The sequence below is a fragment of the Thalassophryne amazonica genome, chromosome 9, assembly GCF_902500255.1.
Source record: "Thalassophryne amazonica chromosome 9, fThaAma1.1, whole genome shotgun sequence".
NCBI classification, from domain to species: Eukaryota; Metazoa; Chordata; class Actinopteri; order Batrachoidiformes; family Batrachoididae; genus Thalassophryne; species Thalassophryne amazonica.
In genome coordinates, this window is record NC_047111.1 from 19,681,961 (window position 1) to 19,706,034 (window position 24,074).

The 24,074-nt window shown below is 44.3% G+C and overlaps 1 protein-coding gene across 1 annotated transcript in view; it reads right to left on the reverse strand.

The window, feature by feature from the left end:
- Positions 1-3,156: 3,156 nt before the first annotated feature.
- kirrel3a (kirre like nephrin family adhesion molecule 3a) overlaps positions 3,157-24,074 on the reverse strand; it is a 657,736-nt gene continuing 636,818 nt past the window's right edge. The window contains exon 16 of the mRNA XM_034177743.1: positions 3,157-3,819. Coding sequence (XP_034033634.1) covers positions 3,337-3,819 — 483 coding nt within the window. The 3' untranslated portion in view covers positions 3,157-3,336. The remainder of the gene's footprint in view (positions 3,820-24,074) is intronic.

Below are 24,074 nucleotides of genomic sequence, written 5' to 3' on the forward strand. Positions count from 1 at the left end.
GAGAACTGGGGGCCAACATGAGCCTCTCGTCCGGGTATCACCCTCAGACGAATGGACAGGCAGAGCGGGCCAACCAAGAACTTGAACAGGCCCTCCGCTGTGTTACATCTGCACACCCGTCGGCCTGGAGTCACCATCTGGCCTGGATCGAGTACGCCCATAACAACCAGGTGTCCTCTGCCACCGGCCTCTCCCCGTTTGAGGTGTGTCTGGGGTACCAGCCCTCGTTGTTCCCCGTGGTGGAGGGAGAGGTCGGTGTGCCCTCGGTCCAGGCCCACCTGCGAAGATGCCGTCGGGTGTGGCGCACCGCCCGTTCTGCCTTATTGAAGGCCCGGACGAGGGCTAAGGCCCATGCAGACCGCCGGCGTTCCCCGGCCCCTGCTTACCAGCCTGGGCAGGAGGTATGGCTTTCAACGAAGGACATCCCCTTACAAGTGGACTCCCCAAAGTTGAAGGAACAATACATCGGGCCGTTTAGGATCCTTAAAGTGCTCAGCCCGGCCGCAGTGAAGCTACAGCTGCCGGCTTCACTGCGGATCCACTCGGTCTTTCATGTCTCCCGCATCAAGCCATACCACACCTCACCCCTCTGCACTCCTGGACCGGCGCTGCCTCCTGCCCGGATCATCGATGGGGAGCCTGCATGGACGGTTCGCAGGCTCCTGGATGTCCGTCGGAAGGGCCGGGGGTTTCAGTATTTGGTGGACTGGGAGGGGTATGGACCTGAAGAATGCTCCTGGGTGAAGAGGAGCTTCATCCTGGACCCGGACCTCCTGGCCGACTTCTACCGACGTCACCCGGACAAGCCTGGTCAGGCGCCAGGAGGCGCCCGTTGAGGGGGGGGGTCCTGTTGTGTGGGCTGCCAGAAGAGGAGGTACTGCTGGCCCACCACCAGAGGGCGCCCTGCCTGAAGTGCGGGCTTCAGGCACGAGAGGGCGCTGCCGCCACGGACACAACCGGGAGTGTCACCCATCTTCATTTCATCACTCCATAAAAGCCGGATGTCATCTCCACCTCACTGCCGAGATATCATCTACCTGTGAAGGTACTTTTCTCTGCTGACCTAAATCATTGAATAATAACCTGAACTTCTTTGCAGCCGTATTCCTGTGGCGTTTCATTATCTGTGGATTGGCGTTTGGTGTGAACAGCGACGGCTTCGCTTCACACCCAAACCAGATAAGTGGTTAGACAGGAACTGCACGAGTGTGTGATTAGAGGTGGAGGTGACTTTCCACCTTCTGTTTTTGTTACTGGGTGTGCACACACTCACATCTCACTGTTTGTGCTCCTCGCCAGCAGTACCAGATCCGACAGTCAGGGACGGTGATCACCTGGGAATTCGGGACTTGGTGGCTCCAGTATTCTCCGGGTTCTGTGGCGGTGGAGATCGTGTGGTTCCGGCTCTTCTTAGGACAGATGTCTTCTATCCTCGAGCCTGCCCACACGTCACCTTGGTGTATTGACTGCTATCCGATTCTGTGATTGTCTGTATAATCGTTGTGCACATTCACAACATTAAAATTGTTACCTTTTGGCTCATCTATTGACCGTTCATTTGCGCCCCCTGTTGTGGGTCCGTGTCACTACACTTTCCCCAACATTTTTTCCCTTAATCAATGTGTGGTTGTCTGGATTTTGGTCCAATTTATTCTGTGTAACCGATAGCCAAGCAATATATCGGTAAGGCTCTAATTGACATTAATATTCTTTTGAAATTCACAAATTTACAACACAGACAATAAAAACAGTGTTCAGTCCAGTAGCGTTGAGGTATACTGCAGTTTTCTTTAATCAAAACACAATGTTGGCACAAAATCTTTCTTTCTGTACAGTAATGTATGTTTACAACAAAGTCCCCAGGTGTCAGGTGGGATCTCCAAACGTGACAATGATGAGCTCTTCTTTTTATTACACAGTCGGAGTGAGTTGAGTACTTCTGTAAGTATGTTGCTACCACATGCTGTTCGCATATATTCATCAGGAGAACATGAGTAGCTATGCAATATGCCGCTTTGTGCTTTCTTCACTCTGTTCAAATCCCTTCCTGACAATCTTTAAATGTATTAGCCGTGTTCCTAGACGGTGTCGTGCCGTCATTTGTAGCGGCTGATTGGATCCTAAACGCTCATTGCGGCGGCTGTTTTATTGTGTGGCTGTGTTGACTGATGGCCTATTAAACCACCCCAAGCACTCATAATCATTTCAGATAGGCTTATCTTAATTTCCTTCCAGAAGTACTCAAACTGATAGGACATGTGGTTGCTTGTCCTTTTTTCTCTCTCTCTCTCTCCAGTCGTTGTTGTTGAGTAGAGCGGCATAATTGTCAGGCGTCTCCAGCTCGAGCAGTGAGGCTCACTTAAAACAGTGGGCATGCAAGTCCCCGGAAGATCAGAAATGTCAGACAGCACTTTATCTTGGCCCCCGTGTCATTCAGCAGTCAAATCACAGTACACATAATGCTGGGTTTTACAGAGCACGAGTGTAAACAACACGATATCAGCCAAATATGGAAATGAGAAACCTGCTCTGGCAGCTCCCGAGTGCTTCCCAGAGATTCAGGACACACACACAAGCTGCAAGTGTCTCACATTAAATGGGAAAAGTACAGATCTCGACACCTTTGTAAACATCGTAAAATCCTTTCAGGTGAAAAATGAAAGTAAAAGACACTTGAAAAGCTGTTGCGCGTCGTCCTCTCACTTCATCCTGTCATCAGTTCATAACGAGTGAACCTGTGAAATGCAAATAGCTAAAGACAAAGAAAATCTCACCAAGTCCAGAAAAATGATGAATAATTAAAGAGCCCAAACTATACACAGCACATTGTACGAAAAGAGTCTCCAAACGCAGTAAAGAGTCATGGTAGCAGATGTACAGAAAACGAGTAAAAGCCGCCGTGTTAGCATCACTTCCTCTCCACGCTGCAGCCACAAAGTTCCGACATCCTGGTTGGTCCGAAGTCCAGGTGAGCAACTCAGCATGCAGCACCAAAATTCTTCTCAATAATAAAACAACTGTTTGTCCTCAGACGTTAAAGTCTCGCCATAATTAACGGCGAGCTGACAGTTAGGCTGAACCAGTGTAAGAAGAGAAACAAAACACATCACAGCGGCAAAGTCTGAGCGGCAAAAGCAGAAGCATGATTGTCATGAATTTTTTGAGATGTCAAACTTTGATTCCAGCTGTTTCTTGAGGATTTTTTTTTTTTTTTGTCAAAAATCGGCATCTGCAAACCTCTTTGAACACCAATCAGAACATGTCAGCACGTCGGGAAAAATGGCTCCTTGGGATCTGGCTTCATCCTTTGCTTCCCAGTCCGGCACTCACCAACTGTTAGACGTGGGTCTGCATGCGTTTCTGCAGAGGCCTGGTCAGGTCCGAGTTCTGGGAAGACGACTGCGAGTAGTGGGAGGAGGATGAAGCGGAGGTCTTGCTGTCTTTGTCAAACTGCACATAGCCGTCCTGCTTGCTGTAACTGCTGACGCTGCTGTCGCACTGCGTGTCGATGAAGGAGCTGGAGTCGCTCAGCGAGCTCCGCTGAAACTCTCGTTCACATAGTTCGATGGAGCTGCTGCCCATACCCAGGACGAAGCGCTGGCTGTAGTCGTACAGGCGGTTGGGGCCAGCGCCCAGAGTGTTGTAGATATTGGTGAAAGACATGCCGGTGGGCACTCGCTGCTTGCCGATAGTCATAGTTCCACTGGGCGGGCTTCGGACAACGTCTGGAGGAGCCACCTGATTGGTGGCCAGGGACATGGTGGGTGTGGCATGGTGTTCATTAAATGTGTTCACACTGTAGTAGCCATTAGTCGGGTCCTTTATAAGAGAATAGAAAAAGAAAACCATTTAGTACAAAGGTTGCAGTGACGCTAATCTGAGGTAATAACTGCCAACAACACATTTTGGACCTGATATGCTAAAATCTCAGACAAGGAGGGTTAAATTGCATGAGCATTAGGGTAGAGACAGTTTTGTGAGTGATTTCCGAAGACTCATTGTGGCATCAATAGTGGGCTGGAACTTGGCGTCGATAGCAGTATGCAAATGAGGATTATGCACATGTGAATTGTAAGTACAAACTGAAATCTAATCAGCCAATGCAGGTATGTCTTTGTTATCCACAACACACAACTGAGCGCATTCACACACTGGCAATTAAAAAAAAATATATCCTATAGTAGTTCAGACATTTAATTATTGTTCCATCCATGGTATTTGAGCAAAGTATTTCATAATTATGCATATTAATTACCCTGGTGAGTGCTGGTAGCCATGTGGCATTACATGAGGTGTTTGTGGCTGATAGAGGCGAGTGGAACATGCACCTCTAAACACCACAAATGCACCATCTGTGTGAGTAGCTTGAAGCTCTAATGGTCCATTCTCACTGATGATTGCCGATGTCCGCCAGAGTCCACGGGAGCTAAGTCAATATCAGATATCTTATATCTGTCATGGTCTGGTAAAAATTTTCAACATGCTTAAAATCACTGACATTCATGCTAAAATTCCGACAAGAGTTGAGCTACATCTATGTCACCTCCTCTAGTACGCTGTTACTGCACCATTTGCCTCCACTGGCCAACATCGGAAGCTTGACTGGCTGCACCGTCTCCTCTGAATCCCTTGAGCAAGAAAAAATGTGAAGGAATATGTTGAACCTGTCTCGATGATGGACCAGCAGCAAGTGCACTCAAAAAGCTGACACAGTGGATTGGATTTCCTTCTAATAAATATATATAGTCACAACTAAATTAAATTAAATTATCTTGCATTGATGTGCTTTGTTTTCAGTTGAGGCTACATATATTTATTAGATAGAAATCCTGCACAAAATTGAATTTTCATCCAATAAGTACAACCCCAATTCCAATGAAGTTGGGATGTTGTGTGAAATGTAAATAAAAACAGAATACAATGATTTTGAAATCTTCTTCAACCTATATTTAATTGAATACACCACAAAGACAAGATATTTAATGTTCAAACTGATAAACTTTATTGTTTTTGTGCAAATATTTGCTCATTTTGAAATGGATGCCTGCAACACATTTCAAAAAAGCTGGGACAGGGCAACGATGCTCACTGAACACCTGTTTGGAACATTCCACAGGTGAACAGGTTAATTGGAAGCAGGCGAGTCTCATGGTTGGGTATAAAAGGAGCATCCCCAAAAGGCTCAGCTGTTCACAAGCAAAGATGGGGTGAGGATCACCACTTTGTGAACAACTGCGTGAAAAAAATAGTCCAAGAGTTTAAGAACAATGTTTCTCAACGTTCAATTGCAAGGAATTTAGGGATTCTATCATCTACAGTCCATAATCAGAAGACTCAGAGAATCTGGAGAACTTTCTACACGTAAGCGGCAAGGCCAAAAACCAACATTGAATGCCCATGACCTTTGATCCCTCAGGCGGCACAGCATTAAAACTGACAGCATTGTGTAAAGGATCTTATCGCGTGGGCTCAGGAACACTTCAGAAAACCATTGTCAGTTAACACAGTTCGTCGCTACATCTACAAGTGCAAGTTAAAACTCTACCATGCAAAGCGAAAGCCATACATCAACAACGTCCAGAAACGCTGCTGCCTTCTCTGGGCCCGAGCTCATTTGAAATGGACAGACAAGGTGGAAAAGTGTGCTATGGTCTGATGAGTCCACATTTCAAATTGTTTTTCGAAATCATGGACGTCGTGTCCTCTGGACAAAAGAGGAAAAAGACCATCCAAATTGTTACCAGCGCAAAGTTCAAAAGCCAGCATCTGTGATGGTATGGGGGGTGTGTTAGTGGCCATGGCATGGGCAACTTACTCATCTGTGATGGCACCATCAATGCTGAAAGGTACATCCAAAAGCTTCGTAGTACAAGAGTGCGGGTACTAGACTCGCCTGCCTGCAGTCCAGACCTGTCGCCCATTGAAAATGTGTGGTACATTATGAATTGCAAAATACGACAACGGAGACCCCGGACTGTTGAACAACTGAAGTCGTACGTCAAGCAAGAATGGGAAAGAATTCCACCTACAAAGCTTCAACAATTAGTGTCCTCAGTTCCCAAATGCTTAGTGAGTGTTGTTGGAAGAAAAGGTGATGTAACACAGTGGGAAACATACCACTGTCCCAGCTTTTTTGAAATGTGCTGCAGGCATCCATTTCAAAATGAGCAAATATTTGCAGAAAAACAATAAAGTTTATCATATTGAACATTAAATTTCTTGTCTTTGTGGTGTATTTAATTAAATATAGGTTGAAGAGGATTTGCAAATCATTGTATTCTGTTTTTATTTACATTTAACACAACATCTCAACTTCATTGGAATTGGGGTTGTAATTTTTGAGTGTGACAAAATCGCAAAAGTTACATTGAGATTATACAGGCTACATGACATCCTAATTGTTGAGTCGATGATCAGCTCCACCAAGCTATACCACTGCTCAGAGTAGGGCTGTAGCACCAAATTCTAGGCCCTAAGTACTAGCCATATTGAAGCCCCCCCCCCCCCCCACACACACACCATTATGCTCTTTTTTATTAATACAAACAGCAAATTTCTAATGTGTCATCAAACCAGGTCTGCACCATTTTTCCAGAAAATGGTGCAATTTGGTCCCCCAGACCCCCCAAGTCAATATAGCTAGTTTTCAAGCTCACCTGTCTTTTCAAAGAATTTGGTTAGCAGCTGTTTTCCCTCATTTAGTTTTCTTTCCCTGTCCTTTTTTCTCTTCTTTTTTGACATCCGGACTTTGATTTTTTTTTTTTTTTTTTTTAGGAAAGATGTCTTATTTCAGCCTAAACACTAGGGCTGTAACTAATGATTATTTTAGTAATCGATTAATCGGTCGATTATTTTTTCAATGAATCATTTTTGTTTTTTACTTACATGTGAGCTTTGCCATTATTTCTTTAAGTGACTTATTATTAAAAGTCCTTTGTCACGCAACATCAACATTTGAGCTTGTAACAAAGTTATGATGTTATATTCTCGTCAAAAACATACCCGGAGTAGTGGTTTGTTTTATTTTGCACATACATACATCACCGACACACCACAAAGAGATTTCCATCAGGTTTCACTCGATTATAAGCATTTTTAGATGCTTATAGCAACTATCTCAACCCCTGACAACATATTACAGCAAGAGTCCACGAAAGTATTTTAAAGGCCTGACTAAAGTGTAATATGTGATCTTTAATAAGATATTTTCATGAAAATGACACAAATATGCAGTTTACGGCATTTAATTTTTTTCTTGTGTAAAAACACAGCTTAGATGTGGTTTGACCGAAACAAATTGTCATTAAACGTAAATAAAACAGGGATGAAGTGGAGGTTTAAGAGTCACTAGGTGTTCACAAAAAAGAGTTATTTATTTCTATATTTATGTTCATTGTTAGTTGGTTTTATCTTTTCTGTTGTGTTTTGTTTTATCAGGTTATTTTGTCTTTCTCTAAAATTGTATTGTAGCATTATTAGTTATTATTACTCTTATTGTTGTTGTTGCTATTATTAGTAAGTACCTTCGGCTGCTCCCTTGTTTGCACTTGGGGTCGCCACAGCAAATCCAAGGTGGATCTGCATGTTGAATTGGCACAAGTTTTAAGCCGGATGCCCTTCCTGATGCAACTCCACATTACATGGAGAAATGTGGCAGGACCTTCTGAACTGAAACCAAGCGCATTAACCACTTGGCCACCACCCTTGCTCTGTTGTTGTTGCTATTATTATTGATATATAAATAAAATACATTAAAAATATTACAATTTGTAATACATGTGACTCTTTTTATGACAACAAACACAGAGCCATTAATTATTATACAGAAAACAAATGTACACAAACGTGCTGAGATGCCAAGAGCTTAATGCTAACTTTAACATTGAAAACGCCATAGACATGTTAACGTGTTAGCATCGATCCCGTTTTTAAGTTATAAAATACATCTATCAACTGTTTCAGAAGACCATAACAGGTCGGTTTAACATAAAAAAGGTAAATATTACTCACAGACATATGCTCTTTAGGGTTTTAGCTTGGAAAATTAAGATAAAGTGAAATAAAACAAAGAACCAACAAAGCAGAGGATTGAAGCACTGCTTCATTGGTTCAAGATTCAAAGCAACGGTTGATTATATGGAAGAAACAAAACATTTGTGGTAAAACAAAGTTATTTAGCAACTAATCAATGACAAAATTAGTTGACAACTATTTTAATAATCGATTTTTGTTGTGGTTCCACCCAGTGGCCTGTTTGGCTGTGGTTTTTATCATGTCTTTGTTGTTGAATTTAAGTATTATAATCTGTATCTGTATCTATTTAGTTGTTTCATTCTTTATGTATTATGTGTTCTTCTGTCAGTAGTCTCGTCCCTCATGTTCCACCCTTACACCCTCATCTGTCTGTAGTGTTTTTTCATTGGCACTCCTTCACATGTTTTTGTGTTTTCACACTGCTTTACTGTGTTTACTTATTAGTCTTTGTGTTCTGTTCACTCACTTGTTGTTTTTCACTCTTGCTCTTTATCACTCCTGAGTTCTGTTTTATGATTCTCCTCCTCTTTAGTTATGGTCATTTATTTTCCTTCTCTCCTGTTGTTTCATTTATTGCCATGATTATTCTTATACTAGGATTTGTCTGTTCAGTTATGTCTTTTCCCCACACTTTGCTCCTCCCACATGAGTCTGTAGTCCCTCCTCAATCAATGCTGGTTCATTCTTGATGCCAACCTGTGTTGCACTTCACCTTTACTCCTGTTCTTTCTCCATGTGTAAGTACCTCGTAGTCCTTTTTGTTCGTTCTTTCTGTAGCCAGCTTGGTCAGTGAGCTTCACTGTGTTTTTGGGATTGTGTTTTCTGTTATCCTGTGGATTTTTCTGATCTAACTCGGTCACGTTCACATTACAGACTGTTTTGATTTTTGTGTGGATTTTTGGTGGAACTGGGCGTCATTCACACTACAGACTGTTTTGATTTTTGTGTGGCTTTTTGGTGGAAACTGAATAAATCACCTTTTTACACCTTACCATCTTGTATTCTTCTCTGCCTGCTTATGGGTTTCAATTTGAACTCTACTAACAAACTGAAACAGAATGAATCGGTCAACTCAGAACCCAGCAGGCAGCGCCTCTGATTTGGGTGCACTAAAGACTGTTTTTTTTTTTTTTTTTTTCTAAACTGAATCTTTTGTTCAAACTGTTTTCATAGCAGTTACACTCTGGGAAAGAGGTACAGTTTTTTTGAACGAGGCATGGGACCTTGTTGAGGAGAATGACTGGGTGTTTGACCTCTTCCCTGAATTGTACAACTTGGATAATTTGTTTGAGGCAGATTGGGTATGGGACCCGGAGTCCTACCTGCCAGCTAAGCTGGGTGTGTCTAAAATAAATTACACATGCTCAGACTCTGAAGATGGATTTTTATCAGATACTGAGGGGGATTGCTGGCTGGAGCCGGATGAGGAGGCTGAGGCCCTGAACCTCAGCAATACTGCTGAGGTGTGGTGTTTTTTTTTTTTTTTTTTCAGTTAAGACATTTGTTTTGACTATTTGGAGTGTTCTGACCAGGGGAAACAAAAGGCTATCTTAGACACTGCAAAAAACATAACGCACATGGAACCAGACCTCATGACGGCTTATCCGGATCTTCAGTATATCAGATCCCTCTTTATACAGCGGCATGTTCCTGCATGATGATCCAATGGACTTCTTATATTCACCTGACCCCCAGGACTCTCAGATAAACCCCTCCTTAGGGAGCACCACCAAAACACCCACAACCGAGATGACTTCCACTCCAGCTCCACCTTTTGTGGTCTTCCCATCCTACCTTGTGCCTCCTTCTCCGACTGTTACAGAAGTAGATATGACATGCACACAGCACAGTCCGGTACAGTCCACAGCCTTCCACACACATACACGCACCCACCACACATTTCTGCACAGCTCATAACACCACATACTAGGACAGACCTGACCTCAATACAGACCCTCCTCACCAACCTTCAGCAAATGTTAACCAAGCTTCAGGTTGTCCTCCCTCAGCTGTCAACAAACACCATTTTTCCACTGGGCATGGCTTCTCACCTACCTCAGCATATGCCGGGTCTCCAGGCGGCCCATCAGCATCCGCTGTCTTCCAGTCAACCTCAACCGCCAACCTCGCTGTACAACATTTCTGGTATGGATGGTGCCCGAAAGAAGAAAAGGACACGTCCATAGTCTGTCTGGATGGATCAAGTGGCTATTTCCCCAGAGACCACAATTTTGCAGCCAGGACCCCCATGTGGACCTGTGTCACAGAAAATGATCCACCTATCCTCTGTTTTGTCTCCCAGCTCCAAGAGGTTCACAGGCCAGCATGCTTCCTCACCTGGTGCATCACCGAGCACTGAGACAGACATGACTAGGCACTCTACACCTTCTATTTTTCTTTCTTCAAGTTCTGAGGCAGTTGTGGACAGACGCGCCTCACCACAAGTGCTTTCCTGTAGCTCCGAGGCAGTCGTGGATGGACGCGCCTCAATTGTTTTCTTCTAGTACTGAGGTAGTCGTGGATGCACGTGCCTCACCACAAGTGCTTCGCTGTAGTTCTGAGGCAGTCGTGGATGGACACGCCTCAAAACCAGTGCTTTCCTGTAGTTCCAGGTGGCTGTGAACTGACACGTCTCACCACAGGAGTCTTCCTGTAGTTCTGAGGCGGTCGTGGACGGACACGCCTCATCAAATGTTTTCTCTGACCTCCGAGGGGGCTGTGACTGAACACGGCCGCTCTCTTGTTAACCCTGACACAGTCGCATGGCGGCTTGTCTCTTCTGTTTTATGTTCCAGGAGGGAGGGAGACAGCTGCCCTCTACCGGGTGACATCGATGTCCCAAAGGAGGCCTTTGGTTCCATACCATACAGCAGCACAGAGCCTGAAGGCATCACAGCTCCTGAAGAGTTGCCTGGGTACTCCTCCCCTGACATCAGCAGTCGGGTGGAACCATTGGATGGTGCTCCTGTGGACAGTGCTGATCCTGGGGAACTGACGAGCACCAGTTCCAGAAGAGTCTATGCTCCAGCAGGACCACCTCTTGGCTCCAGGGTGGGTGTGGGTAACCAACCACCATCTGTCTTGTGTTTCAGGCCAGTGAGCAGGTCCGTGTCTCTGCCAGAGGCAATGGAAACAATCGGCTCCTCCCCTGATAGTATCTCAACGGAGCCGTTTGCCCCCAGTCCAGTGGAACCTGGTCCATTGGTGAGCCAACTGGTTTCCCGTCTTCGGCTGTGGTGGACCCCGATGAGCTGTGTGATTGCTCTCCTGCTCCGGCTGTGGAATCTGGTGGGGTCATCCAGCAGCTCACCAGTCATCACTGTAAACTCCAGAGGGTCTCCCTGCAACCTTCCTGCCTCAGCCATGGATTCCGGAGGGCCGGTCAGCACCCTTTCAGTTGCCACTAAGAACATTAGTAAGCTGCCTGGCCGTGTTGCTGTCTCTGGAAGTACACCACGTTCAACTTCCTGTTGCATCTCTGGCCTCCATCCAGCCACCCGGCACCTGCTGGGTTTGTCACAAAACATCTGGTGGCCACAGTATCATCCACCAGACTCTGTTAGGGACGTCAGCTGTTGGCCCAATTGGTTTCAGGCTTCAACTGTCAACGTGGGCCGGTCACAAGACCGACCTTGGCCTGTTCATTCCAGGTTCTGCCGGCCGATGAGCTGTAACTTCTTCAATGTGTTGTCTACTGACTGTCATTTTGGTCCATTTAGGGTGGGTCATGGCGGTTCCAGCCCCCTCCTGCCCACCCTGGTTGGGTTCTCTGTGGGTTCCGGGTGTTTATTTGGTCTCTGTTTCTGGGGTTTTGTTGTTCCCCGTTCTGTATTGGGGGTGGGTTGTTTTGTGCCGTCGGGGTCGGCGCTTGGGGGGTCCTGTTGAGGTTCCACGCTGTGGTTTTTATCATGTCTTTGTTTTTAGTTGTTGGTGAATTTAAGTATTATAATCTGTATCTATTCAGTTGTTTCATTCTTTATGTATTTTGTGTATGTGTTCACTTTGTCTTATGCTCTGTATAGATTTGTTTGTTCTTCTGTCAGTAGTCTCGTCCCTCATGTTCCACCCTTACACCCTCATCTGTCTGTAGTGTTTTTTCATTGGCACTCCTTCACATGTTTTTCTTTTCACACTGCTTTACTGTGTTTAGTTATTAGTCTTTGTGTTCTGTTCACTCACTTGTTGTTTTTCACTCCTGAGTTCTGTTTAATGATTCTCCTCCTCTTTAGTTATGATAATTTTCCTTCTCTCCTGTTGTTTCATTTATTGCCATGATTATTCTTATACTAAGATTTGTCTGTACAGTTGTCTTTTCCCTACACTTTGCTCCTCCCACGTGAGTCTGTAGTCCCTCCTCATTTGTCTCCCACCTGTAGCCAATTTCACCTACTTTATTTAAGCACTTCCTTGGTTGTCAGTCAATGCCGGTTCATTGTTGATGCCAACCTGTGTTGCACCTTACCTTTACTCCTGTTCTTTTGCCAGGAGTAAGTACCTGCTCCCTATGTTAATCCCTCAGTCCTTTTTGTTCATTCTTGCTGCACCAGACTTGATCAGTGAGCCTCACTGTGTTTTTGGGATTGTTTTCTGTTATCCTGTGGATTTTTCTGATCTAACTCAGTCACGTTCACATTACAGACTGTTTTGGATTTTTGTGTGGATTTTGGGGGAAACTGAAATCATCTTTTTGCACCTTACCGTAACAGATTTTAATCAATTAACTCGATTAGTTGTTTCAGTTCTACTAAACACCTCCTCTTTCTGTCAGATCCTGTTTGGGATGTGTGTGTGGCAGCAGGCCACCTGTGCGCCTGCACTAAACCATTGTACAACTGTGCAGGGGTGGGAAGGGCCCTCAGATTTTTCAATATTATTGTTAGAGCAGAACTATGTTTCGCAACATTTATACATTCATTCTAATTATATTCTTTTACAACATGTATTGTATGGACATTAATAACATGCAACACAAAAATGTATTTAATGCTAGTTTTTTGTGGGGCTCTCCTCATGCTCTGGGTCCTGGGTACATAGTATCCTTTACCCCAGTCTGATGCCCCTGGCTCTGAGGAGTGTGACACCAATCTGCTCTCTAGTGTTGAAAACTGAGCCATGTCCTATAGTAAGGTCAGTAGACTGTTGCCAAACATTGACCTCCGATTGTATGTCGTCACCCTCTGCTGAGTTACATTGAAGACTGGAAATTTGAACCCCCAGAGTGAGCCTTTTCCAGCATTTCATAGAGGTTTTTGAGAATCTGCTACATCAGCCACTTCATGTCATAGTGTAAACGGACCCTGAGAGGCGGTGAAAAAGTTAGGTTGTTCTTCCAAACATAACCTGATCATATGAGGTTTGCTCATCTAACAGCCTTTACGTTTCACATAAATTACATTTTTATTTTCCAGCCCCTCTCCTGACTACATGATTAATTTATTTTTCTCCTTAAAGTTCTTATTTTCCCCCTCTCTCTCTTTTAATTAATCCAAAGCCAATTCTGGAGCTGCAATACAGCTGAAAACCTCTTAATTTAAAAGCAAGCTGTTTTCTTATTTGTACACTTTCTTCCTTCAAGGCCACACGTGGACCAGAGTGCAGTAATTACAAAATGGGAGGATGAATACAGGAGACACAAACACGGGCTTATTTGTGAGATTATGTGCTTCAGTCATCTGAGTCATCTACCTGTGACTCAGAACGTCTGCTCACTTAATTAGTGGTATTCGATGTCCACCTTTGAGCCGTACTGCTGCCTGCCTCGATATGTCTGACTGCCCATCATCTGCAAGGCTTGTGAGCTTCTTCTATTTTAATATCAATACAAACGTAGGATTATTCCATTCAGCTGAATGTGTAAAATGAAGGGGTGTTTAATGTTTCATAAAATGAAAAACATGATTAAATAAGTCAAGAAGAAAAAAAAAAAGAGCTGCTTCAACACAACAGTTGAAGCAGCGGGCTGGTGGACGAACATGTCACCCAGCGGAATGCAACGATGTATAACCGGAAGAGTGTGCTAATCAATGGATGTGCTAATCCTCGGCCTTTGAGACTGAGAGACACCTGTGATGAGTTTATGGAGTCATGAGGTTGCTAGATTGGATCTAACTGTAATTAGAAAGGGTTAAATGTAGAGGACAAATTTCTTTGTGTATAATATATATGTACAATGACAGTAAAGGCCCTTTCTTCTTGACAGAGGTGTCTGCAGATGAAGATGTCTTTGCAAGACAGCCAAGGTCCAACTCTTTTCAGGATCCTGGTGCTTCATGTCTTATTGCTTAGTTGTGAGACCTGAATGATAACCAGTGACCTAATGTGACAACTGGATGTCTTTGGTACTAGGTCTCTTTGACACATCCTTGGGTACCACTGGAATGACTTTGTGTCAAACGAACCCTTTCGCCGGAAGACTAACATGTAGAACATCACTTGCATTGTGACACAACATCAGCTATGACATTTTGGCCTTGTAGACCGTTTTTCTCTGTATGATCAAGCACATAGGTGACTTCAGTTGCTGAGACTGAGAGATGTCTATGACGAGTTTATGGAGTCATGAGGTTGCTGGATTGGATCTAACTCTCATTAGAAAGGGTTAAATGCAGAGGACAAATTTCATTGTGTATAATATGTATGTACAATGACAATAAAGGCCCTTTCTTCTTGACAGAGGTGTCTGCAGATGAAGATGTCTTTGCAAGATAACCAAGGTCCAACTCTTTTCAGGATCCTGGTGCTTCATGTCTCACTGCATGGTTGTGATACTTGAACGATAACCAGTGACCTAATGTGACAACTGGATGTCTTTGGTACTATAGGTCTCTTTGAAGCATTCTTGGGTACCACTGAAATGACTTTGTGTCAAACAAGCAGTTTCGCCGGGAGACTAAGATGTAGAACATAACTTGCATTGTGATAGAACATCAGCTATGACATTTTGGCCATTTCTCTCTGTATGATTCAGCACATAGGTGACCTCAGTTGCTGGTGAAGACCAAGAACATGTCCATGTTAGACCTAGTTGCTGGAGATGGATCGTTACTTTCACGGGGATGGACTGGTTGTCTCCAAGGGTGATTGCCATCCAGGCTGTTGGGTGGTTCCTTGTTGCTGTGGATCGTGACACCAGTACACCCTCCCAGACTTAACTTATGCTCCAAATTCGGATCTGGATCCAATCAATCAAGTTTTATTTCTAAAGTGCTTTACAACAACCAAAGTTGATCAAAGTGCTGCACACAGTTAAAAATAACCATAAGATAAAACACATCTAAAATATATTACAGTTGTCGATTTCCAGGGAGTCACAGCTCTGTGTCAAAGGCCAATTGAAAAAAAATACATTTTCAGCCTGGCTTTGACCAGGGGCAAGGATGAGATGGAGCGTAACTCCAGAGGAAGAGTTCCAGAGTCAAGGACCTGCCATGGCAAAGACATGATCGCCCCACTGTCTATGCCTCGACCTTGGAACCACTAGCAGGTATTGGTCTGAAGAGCGCAAGGCTCTGCTGTGCTGGTGAGGGGTCAAAACGTCACTGAGGTAAGGTGGTGCGAGGCAGTGGATTGAACTAAAAATGAACAACAGTTTAAATTGTATTCGGAACTGAACCGGGAGCCAATGGAGGGAGTAAATAACTGGTGTGTGATGGTCATATTTGCGAGTGCTGGTGAGGAGGCTAAGAGACGCCTGTGACGAGTTTATGGAGTCATGAGGTTGCTAGATTGGATCTAACTGTAATTAGAAAGGGTTAAATGTAGAGGACAAATTTCTTTGTGTATAATATATATGTACAATGACAATAAAGACCCTTTCTTCTTGAGAGAGGTGTCTGCAGATGAAGATGTCTTTGCAAGACAGCCAAGGCATTCTGCACCAGTTGCAGACGGTAAAGAGAGGCTTGACTAAGTCCAGTCTATAGAGCATTACAATAGTCCAGACGTGAACTGATAAAAGCATGGATGGTTTTCTCAAAATCTCTGCGGTTTAGTAAAGGTTTGACCTTAGATAACTGTTTGAGTTGGAAAAAGCTTGCTTTAGCCACAGAGTCAATTTATTTATTAAATTTTAAATCTGAGTCAAAAATCACACAGTGACAGTGTGGTTGGGCTGAGAGCCAAAATAAGTGATGTTTTTAACTGAATTTACATGGCTGGAAGATCCAAAGAGGATGAATTCAGTTTTTGACTCATTCAGACAGAGAAGGTTTTGTGAATTAATGGACTGTGTCTGAAAAAGAAGTCACAGGCAGATAGATTTGTAAGTCATCCGCATACATATGAAATGACACTTCATGATGGGCAATAACAGAACCTAATGGCATAATGTACAATGAAAAAAGGGCAGGGCCAAGAACTGAACCCTGTGGCACACCGGAGGTCAGAGGAGCTGGTGAAGAGGAGAGGTCGTTAATCATAACAGTGAAAGACCTATTTGAAAGATATGACCTGAACCACTCCAGTACAGGTCCCTGGAGACCCACCTGCTGGGCCAGGCAGGTCAGCAGGATGGAATGGTCCATTGTATCAAATGCTGCAGTGAGATCCAGAATAACCAATAGCGCAGGTGTCTTGGAGTCCAGAGACAAGAGAATGTCATTCTGCACTTTTAAAAATGCCGACTCTGTGCTATGGCGCGCTCTGAATCCGGATTTAAATTTATCATAAATTTGATTCTGAACCAGGAATGAGTTTAACTGAGTGAAAATAAGCTTTTCAAGAACTTTGGAAAGAAAGGGCAGATGGGACACCGGTCTGAAATTTGACAGCACAACGGGTACCTTCAGTCACAAAACAGTTCTTTGGTTTCTTATTACTGACAATATTCTCTTCATGATTCATTAAAATTATTACATTTTTCAGCAACCATGCAAAAATCACCAACATGTTCCAAGCAACGTATACTGTAACAAAAGGAGGAAATATCTCTAACTCTTTAAATATCTCCTTAAAATATCTTTTTATCTCTTTAATTAGTACATTTGTGCAGATTTGTGGGATCTTGACAAAGGAATATTGAAGTGATTTTGGAGACTTGTAGTTAATTTGGTGTCTTATTAAGTCTGTATAAAACGTATGTAGCTGTCTATTGCCGTCAACAGAATTTTTCTTCATATTTTGTTCCAATGTTCTTGAATCTTTTAAGCGTATTGAAATAAACAGAAAACATTCAGTTGAATTTCTTTTTTTTCAAAGCAGAATAAAGGCAGCAGAACACGTCACACAAACAAGAACAAAGATGTTTCTCTTCAAATGTGAAACAGTGTTGCAAAAGCCTTCAAACAAAGCTCAAAATCCAATACTATTCTACTGCTTTTTTTTTAAAGGTAATATGTGCTGGATTGTAGATCAAAGACGAGGCTCCAAAACACAGCGATGCACTTTAAAGCTTTTTACCTCCATTAAAATGATTTTTTTTTGGGGGGGGGGGGGGGGGGGGGGTCTCAGAGGACATTTCAGGTCTCCAATCGGTATTCCACCAGTGATGGATAAACATCCCACTAAAACCTGTCTGTCCACAGAGACCCTCCTATCTCAGGTGAGGCCGTCAACCTTCTCTTTGTCAATTTGTGGAGCTCATATCTCAGAATAACAGTTGAAATCTTGATTAAACTTTAAGTGTTGATCCAGATCTGTCTAAAAATGGTTGCTTTTGTTTCTTTCTTTAACATTTGAAAATAGTCCCTTTGATCTTCTCTGAACCCACCTTATGGTCTAAATAATGAAATGTTCTATTTACATAATCTAGTTATGACAAACAGTTTCACAAAACCTGGTTCCTTAACTGGTTAAAGGAAATTGTGACCGAATGTTACAAAAAACAAACAAAAAAAACTGATTGTATCCAATTTAAACAACCACGTTTTGTGTGACCAGTTAGAAACAACTTGATTACGTAAATACAGCATTTCATTTTTAGAGTTTATGATGTCACAAAGTTATATTAATATCTGTCTAACAACAAAACTACCAACCATCCTCCCATGTCTGGTACCTGTCACTGTTCCATTGTAATAGTTTGAGCTCCAAGTCCGAGGATGAGGTTTCTTTGTTGTTTTGCAGGACAGTGCAGAGATTAACACTCTGGAAATGCCAGAATTTCCATATGTGGAGTGTCTCACTGTGTCATAGTTACATCCACCAAGGACATAATAAAATCATCTGTTTATTTATTTATTTATTTATTTATTTGTCTGTCTGTCTGTTAGCAGGATTACGTCAAACTACTGCTCGGATTTAGACAAAATTTTCACCAGAGATAGATATTAGACCATGAAAGACTGCATTAAATTTTGGAGATGGTTTGGATCCAGATTCTGGATCAAGTTTCACTTTATATTGGCCTTGAAGGATTACTTCAAAACTACTTCATGGATTATCACCAAATTTGCACATAGATAGATATTAGGGCGTGGAAAACTCCACTGAAGTTTGGAGGTGATCCAGATCGGGATCTGGATTCTAGATCAAAATTTCCTTTTATATAGGCTTTGAAGGATTACTTCAAACGACTTCACAGATTCTCACCAAATTTGCACCACAAATAGATATCAGGGCATGGAAAATTCCGCTGAATTTTAGAGGTGATCCGGTGTCGCAGACCAAACGGTCCACCCCCATAGATTCTGTCCACCTTTTGCATCTGCACATGCGTCATTTTGGACCACAGCAGCACGTCTGAGATGGAGTCTCTTCACCCAACGCAATCAAATGCATTAATGGGATTAGCAATCAAATGGATTAATGGGATTATTAACCATCAGATGATAAAGGTAAAACCTCTTAAATGATTCTGAAGTCAATTTTAAGCAGAAACCCGACAAAATTCCGTGACACTTTGAAATGACCAAAGTGCAGTTAACGCGTCAGCTAGCAGCTCATTTACCCGCAGCGCTCTGGAGCGCCTTGGGGCAACTGTTTGTTGTGATTTGGCGCTATATAAGAAAAAAGTTGATTGATTGATTGATTGCTTCCGTCGCCTTTTACGATTAATTAATGCTGAATTTATGTGGAAATGATTGTTGTACAAATCTTCAGATATCTGTCGCTGAGATAGATGACTGAAGTGCAGTATGAAGCAGAAACGAGGTGTTAATCCGTGAACCACGTCATCAGGGGGGGCCAATTTTCAGGGGGACCGTTCAGTCAGCGACACCGGATCCAGATTGGCAGTCGTCAGAAATCGCTGATTGCTCTTGTGGTTGATGACAAACCAGCTGGATTACAAATTGCAAGACAGTTAGTGCAACTGGTTGACAGCTGATGCAAAACGCAGTGGATGTCAAACATTAGTGTAACTGTATATGCTAATACTAACCTCCAGTAATGTTTTCTTCTGTATAGCCCATCAGTAGACAAATGCACAATATCATTGAAAATACTGTCCTCATCATGCCAATCCCTCTGTGATAAGGAAGATGGTCTCTTGTTCAATTCCCGGACGGGATGGTGGACATGGAGATGACTGAACAGGCCCAGGCTTGATGCGCACTGTTTTTGACAGATGCTGCATGTGGTTGCTGGGTGTGCAGCACAGAGTACAAATCTCCAGGGTTGATCTAGAGATGCCTGTGTGTGGGTTTGTTTAATATGGGAATGTCATTGCACATAGACAAACACACGGCCCTTGACAGATCCTTAGCCTGGTCTGATGGCTGGATAATCCCAGAGGATTGAGGCCTGAGGACCTGCTGCAGCCTTCATCCACCTCCACAGCCATTGGGTTACAAGCCATCACCCCCTCCGCCTGATCCGCTGTTGAGGACTTTTTGTTTCACTGAAGCAGCATAAGCAGTCTCATGTTCAGGGTCCCTGTTGAACCTTCCTGCTTACCATAGTGGCCACGGGGCACACAAAGTCCCACTATATTTCAGACCTACAGGCAATCCCCTATTTGATCCATTATCCAGGTGTCACAATGTGGACACACGATAAAAGTACATATTTCATGTGTTCATCCACTGGCATAGTGATGACATCACCAAAAACAATGGCAGATGGCAGATTTTCTGTCCAGGCAAAAAATATAAATATATCACTAAAATAGAGGAATTCATCTGATTAGAATTGATATTCTAAACTTAACCATTGCCATAACTGTGCATTTCTGAACACAAAATCCACAACATGCAATGTGCATGCTTGTAGAAATTTGCAGAATATCATCCTTACCGTTTTGTATGATACCACACAAAACACATGAGAATAGAATAGAGTCTTTATTGTCATTGCGCACACACACACACACACACACACACACACACACACACACACACACACACACACACACACACACACACACACACACACATATATATATATATATATATCGCTCTCCCCCTCTAGCTGCCACCTTATCGTGGTGTGGGAGTTTTCATACCCGGATGATCGTAGGAGCTATGTTGCCGGAGGCTTTGTGCCCCTTGTAGGGTCTCCCAAGGCAAACAGGTCCTAGGTGACGGGTCAGACTAAGGGCAGTTCAGAAGCTCCCATGACAGTAAAAAATCAAGGACCGAGATGTCGCCCGGTATGGCGGAGCCGGGGCCCCGCCCTGGAGCCAGGCCTGGGGTTGGGGCTCGTGCGCGAGCGCCTGGTGGTTGGGCCTTAGCCCATGGGGCCCCAGCCGGGCTCAGCCTGAAAGAGTGATGTGGGCCCACCCTCCTGTGGGTTCACCACCTGCAGAGGGGGCCATGGGGGTTGGGTAAAGAGAGGATTGTGTGGCGGCCGAGGGCGGGTGGCCCAGCGGCCCGGTCCACGCTCACAGCCCCTGGCTGTTGGGACATGGAATGTCACCTCGATGGGGGGGAAGGAGCCTGAGCTTGTGCGGGAGGTTGAGAGATACCGACTAGAGATAGTCGGGCTCACCTCCACACACAGCTTGGGCTCTGGTATCCAACTCCTGGAGAGGGGCTAGACTCTCCACTTTTCTGGTGTTGCCCATGGGGAGAGGCGGAGAGCTGGGGTCGCATTGCTTATTGCTCCCCAGCTCAGTCGCCATGTGTTGGAGTTCACTCCGGTGAACGAGAGAGTCGCGTCCCTACGCCTTCGGGTCGGGGACAGGTCTCTCACTGTTGTCTTAGCCTACGGGCCGATCGGCAGTGCAGAGTACCTGACCTTCTTGGAATCCCTGGGAGGGGTACTAGATAGCGCTCTGACTGGGGACTCCATTGTTCTCCTGGGGGATTTCAACACCCACGTGGGCGGCGACAGTGAGACCAGAAGGGGGGTGATTGGGAAGCACAGCCCCCCATCTGAACCCGCGTGGTGTTCAGTTGTTGGACATATGTGCTAGTCACAGTTTGTTCATGGGAGTTTGCCCAACCAGTGCACATGTGCTTTGTGGATCTGGAGAAGGCGTTCGACCGTGTCCCTCATGGCACCCTGTGGGGGGTGTTCCGGGAGTACGGGGTCCGGGGTCCTTTGCTAAGGGCTATTCGGGCTCTGTACGACCGCAGCAGGAGCTTGGTTCGCATTGCCGGTAGTAAGTCAAACCTGTTTCCAGTGCACGTTGGCCTTTGCCAGAGCTGCCCTTTGTCACCGGTTCTGTTCATTATCTTTATGGACAGAATTTCTAGGTGCAGCCAGGGTGTAGAGGGGGTCTGGTTTGGGAACCACAGAATCTCGTCTCTGCTGTTTGCGGACCATGTGGTTCTGTTGGCTTCGTCAAATTAGGACCTTCAGCGTGCACTGGGGTGGTTTGCAGCTGAGTGTGAAGCGTCTGGGATGAAGGTCAGCACCTCCAAATCGGAGGCCATGGTTCTCGACCGGAAAGGTCGGTGGAGTGTCCTTGCCTCAAGTGGAGGAGTTTAAGTATCTCGAGGTTTTGTTCACGAGTAAGGGACGGATGGAGCGTGAGATCGATAGATGGATCGGTGCAACATCTGCAGTGATGCGGTCGGACCGTCGTGGGGAAGAGAGAGCTGACTAGGGGGGCAAAGCTCTTGATTTACCGATCAATCTACATTCCGATCTTCACCTATGGTCATGAGATTTGGCTCATGACCGAAAGAACGAGATCGCGAGTACAAGCGGCCGAGATGAGTTTCCTCCGCAGGGTGGCTGGGCGCTCCCTTAGAGATAGGGTGAGGAGCTCGGTCACTCGGGAGGAGCTCGGAGTCGAGCCGCTGCTCTTCCACGTCGAAAGGAGCCAGTTGAGGTGGCTCGGGCATCTTTTCCAGATGCCCCCTGCACGCCTCGCTGGAGTGGTGTTCCGGGCACGTCCCATCGGGAGGAGGCCCCAGGGAAGACCCAGGACACGTTGGAGGGACTACGTCTCTCGGCTGGCTTGGGAATGCCTTGGGGTTCCCCCGGAGGAGCCGGGGGAGGTGTGTGTGTGGATCGGAACATCTGGGCTGCTTTGCTTGAGCTGCTGCCCCCGCGAACTGACTCTGATAAAGTGGAAGAAAATGGATGGATGGATGGATATATATATCACTAACAAAAAGACAGAAGGCAGAGCTGGAGGTGGCAGAGCTGAAGATGTTGACATTCTCTTTGGGAGTGACGAGAATGGACAAGATTAGGAATGAACATATCAGAGGGACGGCTCAGGTGGGACGGTTTGGAGACAAAGTCAGAGAGGTGAGATTGAGATGGTTTGGACATGTACAGAGGAGGGAGCCAGAGTATATAGGGAGAAGGATGCTGAGGATGGAGCCACCAGGCAGGAGGAGAAGAGGGAGGCCAAAGAGGAGGTTTATGGATGTGCTGAGGGAGGACATGCAGGTGGTTGGTGTGACAGAGGAAGATACAAAGGACAGGGTGAGATGGAAATGATTGATCTGCTGTAGCGACCACTAATGGTAACAGCCAAAAGACGAAGAAGAATATATATATATCTATATATATATATATATATATATATATATATATATATATATATATATATATACAGTAGTGTTCAGAATAATAGTAGTGCTTTGTAACTAAAAAGATTAATCCAGGTTTTGAGTATATTTCTTATTGTTACATGGGAAACAAGGTACCAATAGATTCAGTAGATTTTCACAAATCCAACAAGACCAAGCATTTATGATATGCACACTCTTAAGGCTATGAAATTGGGCTATTAGTAAAAAAAAAAGTAGAAAAGGGGGTGTTCACAATAATAGTAGTGTGGCATTCAGTCAGTGAGTTCGTCAATTTTGTGGAACAAACAGGTGTGAATCAGGTGTCCCCTATTTAAGGATGAAGCCAGCACCTGTTGAACATGCTTTTCTCTTTGAAAGCCTGAGAAAAATGGGATGTTCAAGACATTGTTCAAAAGAACAGCGTAGTTTGATTAAAAAATTGATTGGAGAGGGGAAAACTTATACACAGGTGCAAAAAATTATAGGCTGTTCATCTACAATGATCTCCAGTGCTTTAAAATGTAAAAAAACCAGACACGTGTAAGAAAACAGAAAACAACCATCAAAATGGATAGAAGAATAACCAGAATGGCAAAGGCTCACCCACTGATCAGCTCCAGGATGATCAAAGACAGTCTGGAGTTACCTGTAAGTGCTGTGACAGTTAGATGCCTGTGTGAAGCTAATTTATTTGCAAGAATCCCCCGCAAAGTCCCTCTGTTAAATAAAAGACGTGCAGAAGAGGTTACAATTTGCCAAAGAACACATCAACTGGCCTAAAGAGAAATGGAGGAATATTTTGTGGACTGATGAGAGTAAAATTGTTCTTTTTGGGTCCAAGGGCCGCAGACAGTTTGTAAGATGACCCCCAAACTCTGAATTCAAGCCACAGTTCACAGTGAAGACAGTGAAGCATGGTGGTGCAATGATATGGGCATGTTTCTCCTACTATGGTGTTGGGCCTATATATCGCATACCAGGTATCATGGATCAGTTTGGATATGTCAAAATACTTTAAGAGGTCATGTTGCCTTATGCTGAAGAGGACATGCCCTTGAAATGGGTGTTTCAACACAATGACCCCAAGCACACTAGTAAACGAGCAAAATCTTGGTTCCAAACCAACAAAATTAATGCCTCACAGATTTGAAGAAATCATGAAAAAGTGTGGTTATACAACTAAATACTAGT